The sequence below is a fragment of the Typopeltis vanoorti genome, chromosome 21, assembly GCF_054136105.1.
Source record: "Typopeltis vanoorti isolate ZY-2024b chromosome 21, IOZ_Tvanoo_1.0, whole genome shotgun sequence".
NCBI lineage: Eukaryota > Metazoa > Arthropoda > Arachnida > Uropygi > Thelyphonidae > Typopeltis > Typopeltis vanoorti.
Window position 1 is genome coordinate 63,484,217 of NC_143569.1, and position 12,337 is coordinate 63,496,553.

Consider the following 12,337-nt stretch of genomic DNA (forward strand, 5'->3'; position numbering starts at 1 on the left):
TTGCATTTCCTCCTACTTTCTGGCATTTCTATGGAACTGATTATTGTCTCCTTCAGCAAGAAGTGCACTGTTTCATGAGGCTGCTGATGTAATTGTGTGGTTTGTGCACATGAATGTCACCACATTTAACTGGTCTCCACAGAGCCCAGATCTCAATCCTATTGAGCATCCGTAGGATGAACTGGAACGTTGAGTGAGATCAAGGAACGTCTGCCCCACAACAGTCCAGGACTACATTACATACCTACAGGAAGAATGGACCAAAATTCCTGTTGATTGCTATCGTATGCCTGTGGAAAGTTTTCCCCATAGGATTACTGCAGTCATTGCAGTGAAAGGAGTTCCTACATCTTATTAATATGGATGCCATGGCTGTTTGTTCCTCACACTATGGTGCCCATTGACTTTTTTCCAATTAGCATATATTCAAGGGATGCATTTCTTCAAGACACTGCATATATTTCAAATGAATTATGGTAGTTTAACATAGTATGAACTATATTATACTGAAATGTAATTTTATTAATAACATATCCTTAACCTCATTCTTACAATTGAAGCTGCTATTGTGAGGATAATGAAAGCTAGGAAAAGAATGCAACATAATGTTCTTGTTGCAGAGGTAAGTAAAAATTAACATTTCATAATGTACTTTTAAAAAAAATTCAAATTCTTAATTTACCATATACAAGTAACTTTCTAAAATTTACATATAAGGTTTTCAGTAAGGTTATAATTTTCCATGAGACATTTGGTTTTAAAAAATTTCTTACTCAAGTACATTCATGAAAGTATTTAATTGCTTTCATTTCCCAGTTAATAAGTTATATTAGCATTTAGAGCAGACTGTAGAATAGTATTCAGGTCATATTGTGCTTAATTTTAATTTGTATGACTAAAATTACATCTTATTATTTGTATTGGGTTGGGAAAGAAGAAATCTGTTGACATTTTTCTTGAGAGTTTGTAAGATGTATTTGTTCAGGAATACATCATGAGGAAGGCTGTTTGAGAAGACACGGGTAGATGGAATAACTGATGAGGCAGCTGGAAAGGGATGTTTGGTAGCAACTGTTGTTGTAACAGGTCCAACAGAAAGCAGAGGAATAATGGTTGCCAGTTCATTGGGACTGTGGAAGTAATCATATAAAGCTGAAAACATACAAAGCTGAAACAGTGCATTTGTGAAATGAGAAGGATCATCTGTCAGCCGAATCACTCTCTGGAGAGCATCAAGAATTTTTAGGGATGTTTTGGGTGCATCACCCCAAACATGTGAATGGTATTCTGTGAATCAGCAGATTAGGGATTTGTACAGAGAAGACCCAGTTTTTTAGAGGCTCAGGAAGTTATTGATGCGTGTGATGTAAGTCAAGGAGTGAGTTCTGATCCTGTCTAGTGATTTATGTATTACTTAGAGTAATAGTAGGTGAGCTGAAATTCCTTTTGTGTGGGGGAAAAAAAAAAAGGCAAGATGGTAGTTTGGTAGCATCAAAGAGGAACAAGTTATCCTCTCTCCACCTGAGGATGGTATGGAGATCAGTGAAGCTTGGGATGTCTGAGCATTGTTGAATAAGTAGGATAAATGAAGTGTATTCTTGTCAGCAGGGCTGTGGATAAGATTAGAGGTAATTGAAAGTAGATCATTTATGTATTGGAGAAAGAAGGTTGGTGATAGAACAAAGCCCTGAGGTAATTCTGCCTCAGTGAAGAAGCTGGAAGTCATCAACCATGACATGCAGTGAATGATCAGAATGAAAACTTGCTAACAAATTACAGAGGTTGGCAGGTAGACTAAAAATGGTCTTCCCTCCATTTACTGACTAGGCTTCACTGCCAGACATGATTAAATGATTTAGAAAAAATCAAGACCATCAACAACATATTTCTTTAAATCTTTCCCACTTGTTCAGTGAGAGGTGTATATGAAAGGGCAGCCATGAATTTAGAGTTGCAGAGTTCATGCTTGTGGTCACGGGTTAACTGGTAGGCCTCTAAATAGTGGAAAATCGACTATTGATGACTTTAAGTTAAGGGGATAATAAATCCCTCATTATTTTAAAGCCGGATACGAAACTAGGAGATCGAAATCTAAGAGTTTCATGTCGAAGAACTATCAGCGAGTCCAAGAGTAAGTCAACACCTGGGTAGTACAACACTAGGTGGCACAACCTAGTTGGAAAAAAATAGCCTCTTGGCTCTTTATCGTATTGATGACTTTCTTTGTTATTTTGGAGAGGAGATAATGGTGATTGGTTTAAAGAAACCTGCGATTTTTACAGGAGGTGCATGGTAAGAGGTGATTTGCTTTGGTCATCTATGTAAGTGATGAAGCTAAAGAGTAATGCCAGGAGGTCAGCACCTTCTCTGCTGTAACAGTTTTACCATCCAAGAGAGGGGAAGAGATGGAAGTGCTGGTGAACAGATATTGCATTCAAGAGGCATATGATGCACTGTTTCTGATGTGGTAGGAGGTGATCTGTCTTGGTCATCTGTGATAGATGGAGCTGAAGAGTGATGCCAGTACCCTCTTTGGTGCTGCAACAGTATTACCATCTGAGTGAAATAGAGAGGAGAAGATGTGCTCTGAGCAGAAGTTATATTCAGTAGCCTTTGCAAGGCATAAATAACATGAATTTTATGCCATTGGTCTTTATGAAGTCAGATTTCTATTTGCTGGTGGTTGCATTTATTGCATGCTTCAGTATAAGCTGAATGGTGTAGTATGCTGGATTTTTTTTTTTTTTTTCTCCACTGCTTCAATCCACCTTTTGTAAAACCATTTTTACAAAATGGAACCAATATCCTAATTGAACAGGCTGCATGCCTGTCTCCAGGTTTTGGGAGGTAGTCACCATAAATTGTTCATAAATTTTTTTATTATTTTTGAATATCTGGTTCCCTAAAACTTTAATAGTTTTCTGTACACTCAGCTGTAACTGAGACACATGAAAGTATGACTCATTCTTGTGTTAATATTTTGAATGCTGTAACCACTTTTGCTGTCTCCTTGAATGATGCTCATGTTACAGTGCACAAAATATATTTTCTTCTCTTCCAGTCTTCTCTATTCCTTGCTGTTCAAAAAGTTCCTTATATGTTCTGCATCCCAAAATGTTCTTTATTGATTTCAGCCAGGTAATTCTTGATCTTCCGGGTCTTCTTTTTTCAGTTGGAAAACTATTGATTAGGAAGTTAGGAAGTCTGTCTGCGTCCATGTGTACAGTGTGGCCAAACGATCTCAGTTGTTGTTTTCTAATTTTTTTCTATTATTGTCTTTATATACAATAATTCTTCTCTGACTGATGTTTGTTTTCTTTTCTATCCAACTTGTTCTATTTATTTTTCTTAAGTATTTCATTTCAAATGCCAGCAGTTTTTTCTCCTCTCTTTTCCACGCTTCTGCTCCGTAGATGTGTTGGTATAATTATTGATTCATACAATTTGATTTTGGCTTTCTTAGATATCTTGTTTGTTTTCCAGATTTTCTGTAATTTTTCCCATGGTGGTCCATCCTATTGCTATTTTGTGTTTGATTATTTCGAGTTCATCTATTATTTCTGTTAATTTTGATCCAAGATATATGAAGTTGTCCACTTGTTCTATTTGTTCTCCATTAAGGTGGCTGAGATGGTAGTTCTGTTCCTCCCTATTTTCTTCACTTTTGTCTTTTGTATATTTATTGTCATGTCATGTTTTACAGGTTTTGTTTAGCTTGTTTATCAACCTTTGTAGTTCATTTGGGGTTCTTCCAATAAGGACGAGATCATCTGCATATTTGATATTTTTTATGTTTAAACCATTGACGTTGATTCCAAGCTCACATTGTGTATAGTCTTCTTTATAACTTCGTCTAGATATATGTTGAATAGGCATGGGGATAATGGGCATCCTTGCATTACTCCTTTTTGGATCTCTATGGGTTCTGTTATGAGTGTCCTTTTTAATTATTGCATTCGTCTTAGAGTAATATTTTATCAGAAACTGTATTATACATTTATCTATTGCTTTTTCTAGTAGAACTTTAAGAAGGATTTCTCTGTTGATCCTATCGAAAACTTGTTTAAAGTCCACAAAACAACAATATAGTTCTTTATGGTCTTCCCAACTGAGCTCTGATAGTTGGTGCAATGTGAAAATCTGGTCTATCATTGAATGGTCCCAGGAAACTATTCACCAATAGAGCAGATTTTCATATTGCACCAACTAGTAGAACTCAGTTGGGAAGACCATAAAGAACTATATTGTTGTTTTGTGGACTTTAAACAAGTTTTCGATAGGATCAACAGAGAAATCCTTCTTAAAGTTCTACTAGATAAAGCAATGCCTATGCCTATCAGTTGTTTATAGGTGTTTTTTAATCTATTTTGTATAATTCTTACGAATATTTTATAGGTGTGGGAGAGTAAATTGATTGGTCTGTAATTTCTGCAGTCTCTTTTGTCTCCTTTCTTGTATATTGGGATGATCTTTCCAGTTCTCCACTCATCTGGGATCTCTCCTGTTTATAGTATTTTATTGAATAGGATTGTTAAATATTCTATTGGTGTGCTGTCTCCATATGACCACAGCTCAGTGAAGATAGTATCAATGTCTGGTGCTTTGTTTTTCATCTGTTTTATTGTGTATCTAACTTCTCGTGAAATTTTTCGGTGGTGGTTATTTTTTTTCTATTGTTGGCATCGTAGTTTTGTTTTCTTGGTGAAAGATAGTCTTAAAATGGTTTGATCAGATTTTTCTTATCTTCAATATTCCTGGTTTCAGTCATCTTGTTTATCATTGTTACTGCTTTTGCTGAGAATTCCTTTGTAATTTCTCTTATATTGTCATGGAAGACTTTTAGGTTGTTTTGTTGGTATACTTGGCATTTCTTAGCTTTTTCTTCTAACCATTTTTCTTTGGCTTTTTTTGCACAGGTTATCAACTTTATTTTTTAGTGCTCTGTATTTTTCTTTATTCTCTTCATTGTTTTGTTGGTTTACAAGTATCTTGGCCTCTCTTTTTTCTTCTATTGTAGCTAAGATTTCTTGGGTTATCCACTGTTTGTTTATTTTGGGTTTGGTACCCAAGGAGTTGTTAATAAATTTTGATTTCCCTTTACATAGGTTAAAAAGTATAATTCCCCCCCCCCCTTGGAGAATGTGGGTGGTTTTGCTGGTATTAGCAAAATTCCTAGTTTCTTTATTTGGAAAGTACTACTTACATTTTGTTTTAGAGTAGAGACAATTATATGCATGAAATTCTTTATATATCAAAAAGTGGATGTTTTTTTATATCATCAGTTTGCAAAGGGAAAGGTGCAGCCACAAACCTGATTTGCTCCATTCTAAAGCAAAACATAAAATAACTCACTGAGTTGTTTGCAAAAGTAGAATAGTTGTTTTTTAATAGAAATAGATAAGCATATGCATTATTCTATCAAGGAATAATGCACGAAGATGACAAAATGTTTTGAAGGCTAATAAAAAAGTTTAAAAATGAAAGAAAGAGCACTTCAGCCGAAATCAAAAACATATAGATGATATTCAAACTGAAGGATATTTCAGATATCTGCATTAATTACATCGAACATTTATTAAATGAGATACCAAATGATGGAAGAATGTTGGTAAATATCCAGAAGAGTAATCCTATATAATTTTACCTATATAATTAAGATGCATTTAATTATATAGGTAAAAAAGCCATCAGAAAAACCTAAAATGTGGAAAAATAGCCATTGTTAATTAAGTTCTATGTTAAAACTTTTTGCATCACTGTATTTCAATCTTTTTATTTCAGATTCAAAATGCTTAGTCATAAAGTTGAATCCAGATAATTTGAGTAGCACTCATTTTACCGATTTATATTTTAAAAAAATGGGGAGGGATATAACTAAATGTGATAATTAGGGGTTTCCTTACCAGGCATCCCTACAAAGATTTATGGAAACGTACGTGAGAAATGACTATGAAAAAAAAGTGGGGGAGGGGGGTAATTGAAGAACAGCTGAGTTATAGGCCAAATGGTGATTGCTATTACCAAATCTTTATCTTGCAGTAAATAATTATGTAAATTGTAAATCAGCAGTTGAATCAAATGATTTATCAGATGTTTGGATTTAAAATCATGTGCTGTTAAACATGATATGCAATTAGCTTATTCTTTATTTATCTATATATATACACTGGTGGGGGGGCTATTTCTTGTGGTGCAAGAAATATTATTGAATAACATAAGAAATATTATTCCCTGGCTGATAGGGTCAAGCTAAAAAAAGTGTAAGCCCTTGTATTCAGTGACCCTTTTTTGCACTGTTTTGAAATTACTATGATAGGTTTAAAAAAAAAAAAAAAAAATGATTAACAGTTTAATGATTCATGAAATTATCAGCAATGAAATGTGCAAATGGTAGCATTAGTCAGCATGATCAGTAAAATACATTCATTTTCAAAATGCTTAATGTTTAAAAAAAGATATAAACATAAAGAAATTAGATCATATTTGGTCCTATGGCTTGCTTCCTGAGAGTATTCAGCATTAAATTGTACACATCCTTAGACGTATTGCCAACTGAACCTGAATGGTAATATAGCAGGAAGTCATTGAACAGAAACTGTTGGCTCATGCAATCGTGTTGATAAAATAATCAAAGAGAATTGACATGGTTCACAGGAGATGAGAAATAATGGACAAGGAACCAAAACTAAAGGTAATATATAGCAGTTATTGTATATATGTGCCAATAGTTTCTTGCAATATTATTATTACATGACACCTCCAAGGAGTCTAAGGATTCATTGCAAGAGGAATGCCACTCCACACAACCCACCATGTATACTTCTTAATCTCCCATCAGCACTTTTGCGAGCATGGGAAACATTTTTGCACAACATAATTACAGGGGATGAAAGCTGAGTGCATCATTTTGAAAACAAGAGAGTAATCTTCGTGAAATACTATCATAAAGGTTTGCAAACAGGTTCAAGACAGCACCTTCTGCTAGTAGTTTTGTTCACTGCTCTGTGATGTGAATGGTATTTCTTCAGAATTCTGATCTGCTAACACCACCGCCATTGCTCTGAGCATTACAGTATATCACTGCAAACATTGTCACAGAGGAATAAGAATTCATTCTATCATGCATCAGCTTTTCTTCCAAGCATGATGAGCTGACAAAATCACACTATTGCAACAATTTCTGACTTGGAACACCTGCCATATAGCCAAGACTAACTGAATTTATCTCTGAAACTAAAACATTTGAGAAGCTGTCACAAGAAAGTTGTATAAAACTGCAGAATACAATTCAAGAAAAGCCCATTTTTATATAGCTGAAATTACTCCTATTATTTACCAGTATTAGAAGGCATTATTTTGTTAGCACTCCTGCATATATTTTTAAAATTAGGCAAGAATAGCTTGAGTTGGGAGAAAAAATGGTGTAAGAGAATATGCAAATAATTTGGCTTCATATCACCATTTCTAAGAATAAAATAGAGTATAAAATAGAAATAAAACAGAACAGAGAAGTGACTAAGCTTTTTCTCCTAGAAACTTGTATTTCTTCCTCTCATAAAACGGACTAGTCAATGCACACATGCAGTTGGCAGATATATTGCACACACCTTAGCTGCTTTGACATTAATCTTAAACAACCTTCTGCAAGGCAAGAAATAAATAATTGTACACAGATAACAGCTGTTACCAAGTATTTTTGTTCGTGCAATGACTAACTTATTCCTAAAAAATTTTTTTTAATTTTCACCTATATGTGTGTGCATTGGAATGAATTGAAATGTATGTTTCTTTGTTTATTTATTTTTAAGGTTACAGAGCAATTAAAATCAAGGTTTATTCCCAGTCCAGTTGTTATTAAGAAGCGCATAGAAGGTCTTATCGAAAGAGAATACCTTACTAGGACAGCTGAAGACAGGTTAGAAAAAAATTATTTTTACAGTTTTGTGGTGATAAACAGCTTTCAGCTAGCAATCTTAAAATTTATATATATGACTGTAAAAAAACTAACATTTAATTGGAAAAAAAAAACTCTTTCATATTTTAGGTGATGAAACTTAGGTCAACTTAGAATTGTAATTATCCTTGTAGTTTCAGGAAACTATAGCAAGATAGTTATTTTGTTTTTGTAAAAACTATTTACAAATGCAAAATCTCTGCAGTGTCTACTATTTACCAGGAAATTTACTAATGTGATTATTGGTAATTAATTACTTACTACAGCTTGCAGTAACAAGCAGCATTATTATTTTGAAATATCCATGATCATAATTTGAGAGAGTTGTTGTGGCCAACCAACTGCGTAGTTTATCATTTCGTGTAACTTTGCTAGTCCATCTGAAGTAGATATCTACCTGGATACTGAAGGAGGATAGGGGTGCAAATTAAAAGTTTAGCTGACTAATTTGTATTTTGTATAGGCTTAAAACAAAAGTCAATCAAAACCCTGAAATGTCATGCCAGCTAAGGCATCACCCTGTTAAACATGGTCTCCCACTGTTTTTGTTAGGAAACAGGATGAAGAGTGAAAAGTCAGCTACTAGAACAAACTCATACTCTACATCAGCAGAATTCAAAAAAGTCAATCAAAACCCTGAAATGTCATGCCAGCTAAGGCATCACCCTGTTAAACATGGTCTCCCACTGTTTTTGTTAGGGAACAGGATGAAGAGTGAAAAGTCAGCTACTAGAACAAACTCATACTCTACATCAGCAGAATTCAAAAAAGTCAATCAAAACCCTGAAATGTCATGCCAGCTAAGGCATCACCCTGTTAAACATGGTCTCCCACTGTTTTTGTTAGGGAACAGGATGAAGAGTGAAAAGTCAGCTACTAGAACAAACTCATACTCTACATCAGCAGAATTCAAGAAAGGCACCATCCACAATAAAAAATATCAATTTATTTATTTCACATCCAAACACAAGTGGTACACTAGTAAGAAATTGGTACAACATTATTTACAACAAATTATGATATTATAAATGAGAACAGTTTAAATTTAATAGGTAAATTATACAGGAAATAAGTAAAATAAGAAGAAAAAAGAAACTATACGCAAGTTTTTTTTGTTTTTTTTTAAATAACAAAACCTGTTGTGAGATCATAATTAAAAGAAACACACGTATTAACCACAGTGAAAATTATTTACTTGTAAATATTTCATCCTAAGTATCTTAGGACATCATCAGTACAGTAGTTTAAACAATAATAGGAATAACATACAGTTAGGGCACATGATTACAATAGAATCTCATTAAACCTGCATAACGTGTTACAGAAGTAAATAAAAATAAAAAAAATAAACTAATAATAATTATTTTACACAATTTTGTATGACAATTTCTCATACTTTAGGAATAGTAAGAACATCACTGTGGTTTAAATTTGGTCTCTGTAATAGGGCTTCAGAACTTTCTTTATATAAATGTTCATGTTTATATAAAGATCTATGTAAAAGTTTAGACTTTTCCCAATGGATCCTATGGTTTGGATTTTCAATTTCGTGTTGAGAGAGGCCAGATTTCTGCGGTTTAAAAAGACGACGAATGTGGTCTTGATGTTCCGAGATGCGTTTCTGAATAGACCTACCTGTCTGTCCAAAGTAAGACAATTTGCATGAGCATGGAATCTCATAAATGCCAGGCAACATCAAAGGTGAGAGTTTGTCCGTAGGAGAAGGTAACAAGTTGTAAATTTGGTTGATAGGTTTGTAAGTAGTGGCAAAATTGTATTTCTTCTTTATTTTAGAAAGACGTTCGGAGATGCCTTTGATGTAAGGTATGGAAATCCTATGGACTTCTTGTCTGGTTTGATGTGTGGGAAAGTGACTGATGATTTTTTGAGTTGTTTTAGGATTATATCCATTTAGGATGGCTGTATTTTTTATTACTTCTAATTCTTGGTTTAGAGATTCTTCAGAGGAGCAGAATTTGTGTGCTCTGGAAACTAGTGATTTAATAATGCCAGATTTCTGAGATGGATGATGAGCGGAAGAATTGTGAATGTAGCGACCTGAGAATGTAGGCTTGCGAAAGACAGACGTAGCGATGGAACCGTCTTCATTTCTTTGAATGTGTAAATCCAAAAAGGAGATACTCTGTGGAGATTCTTTTTCTAACGTAAAGTTGATGCGATGATGAAGAAGATTAATTTTATCTAGAAATAGTTGTAATTCATGTTCGGGATGATCCCACACTGCAAATATGTCGTCAACATATCGTAACCAAATTTTTTGTTTGGGTTCAAAAGTGAATATTTTTTCCTCAAGGTGTTCTAGAAACAAGAGTGCTAGGTTTGGTGATAAAGGAGATGCCAGTGCCAAACCTTCGGAATTAAATATCTCACCATCAGAATTGAAAGCTATTATATCTTTAAAATGTAATAAAAACATAATCATTACCAGAGCTGATAAAGGAAATACCACTGTGGTTCTTGATACAAATTCATATGACCAAAAAATGAATTTACTTCTTCGAGATTGTAATACTTACGCCAAATTGGATTATGATCCTACAAAACGTCAACTCAGAAAATTAAATAAGCTACTTAATGAAACTTCCTCCTTAGATGAAGAAACAATCAAAAAACTTAAGACATACCATGGCAGCCCTCCTAGAATTTATGGCTTACCTAAGCTACACAAAACTAATGTTCCACTCAGATCCATTGTAGACTGTATCAGCAGTCCAACAAGTTATCAAGATTCTTATCTAACCTTCTCCATCCTCACATAGGCCACTCAGTCTCTTCAATCAAAAATTCTACAGAGTTTCACACAAAAATGAAAAACATTCAACTTTCAAAAACTGACTTGTTAATTAGCTTTGACATTGTCTCCCTCTTCACGAACATTCCCCATAAAGAAACAATAGAATTACTAACTCAAAAATTTCCGTCTGATATAGTTGAATTGTTCAAGTTTGTTATTGCATCAGGTTACTTCACCTGGAAAGGTCAAATTTACAAGCAAGAAGAAGGAACAGCAATAGGATATCCTTTATCACTAAACCTAGCAAACTTGTTTCTAGAACACCTTGAGGAAAAGATATTCACTTTTGAACCCAAACTAAAAATTTGGTTAAGATATGTCGACGACGTATTTGCAGTCTGGGATCATCCTGAACATGAATTACAACTGTTTCTAGATAAAATTAACCTTCTTCATCATCGCATCAACTTTACATTAGAAAAATAATCTCCACAGGGTATCTCCTTTTTTGATTTACACATTCAAAGAAAAGAAGACAGTTCCGTCGCTACATTTGTCTTTCACAAGCCTACATTCTCAGGTCTCTACATTCACAATTCTTCCGCTCATTATCCATCTCAGAAATCTGGCATTATTAAATCACTAATTTCCAGAGCACACAAATTCTGCTCCTCTGAAGAATCTCTAAACCAAGAATTAGAAGTAATAAAAAATACAGCCATCCTAAATGGATATAATCCTAAAACAACTCAAAAAATCATCAGTCACTTTCCCGTACATCAAACCAGACAAGAAGAAGTCCATAGGATTTCCATACCGTACGTCAAAGGCATCTCCGAACGTCTTTCTAAAATTATGAAGAAATACAATTTTGCCACTACTTACAAACCTATCAACCAAATTTACAACTTGTTACCTTCTCCTAAGGACAAACTCTCACCTTTGATGTTGCCTGGCTTTTATGAGATTCCATGCTCATGCAAATTGTCTTACTTTGGACAGACAGGTAGGTCTGTTCAGAAACGCATCTCGGAACATCAAGACTACATTCGTCATCTTTTTAAACCCCAGAAATCTGGCCTCTCTCAACACGGAATTGAAAATCCAAGCCATAGGATCCATTGGGAAAAGTTTAAACTTTTACATAGATCTTTATATAAACATGAACGTTTATATAAAGAAAGTTCTGAAGCCCTATTACACAGACCAAATTTAAACCGCAGTGATGTTCTTACTATTCCTAAAGTATGAGAAATTGTCATACAAAATTGTGTAGAATAATTATTATTAGTTTTTTTTTTTTTTTTTTACTTCTGTAACACGTTACGCACGTTTAATGAGATTCTATTGTAATCATGCCCCCTAAATGTATGTTATTCCTATTATTGTGTAAACTACTGTACTGATGATGTCCTAAGATACTTAGGATGAAATATTTACAAGTAAATAATTTTCACTGTGGTTAATACGTGCATTTCTTTTTATTATACGTAAGTTATATACAATAAATATGGTCAGATGTTCCTCCAGTATCTTGTGCATTTGACTGCTCTTTCTGTGCAGGATATAAGGTCCTCTTTTGTGCAAAGTGATTGAAGAAGGAGGCAAGGAAGAAGGTGTTCCATGGA

General features: G+C 34.1%; 1 protein-coding gene across 1 annotated transcript in view; it reads left to right on the forward strand.

Moving 5' to 3' along the window:
- Positions 1 to 12,337, forward strand: part of Cul3 (cullin 3) — a 480,205-nt gene that overhangs the window by 457,511 nt on the left and 10,357 nt on the right. The window contains exons 17-18 of the mRNA XM_090411507.1: positions 553 to 622; positions 7,809 to 7,915. Of these exons, the coding sequence (XP_090267633.1) occupies positions 553 to 622; positions 7,809 to 7,915 (177 nt within the window). The remainder of the gene's footprint in view (positions 1 to 552; positions 623 to 7,808; positions 7,916 to 12,337) is intronic.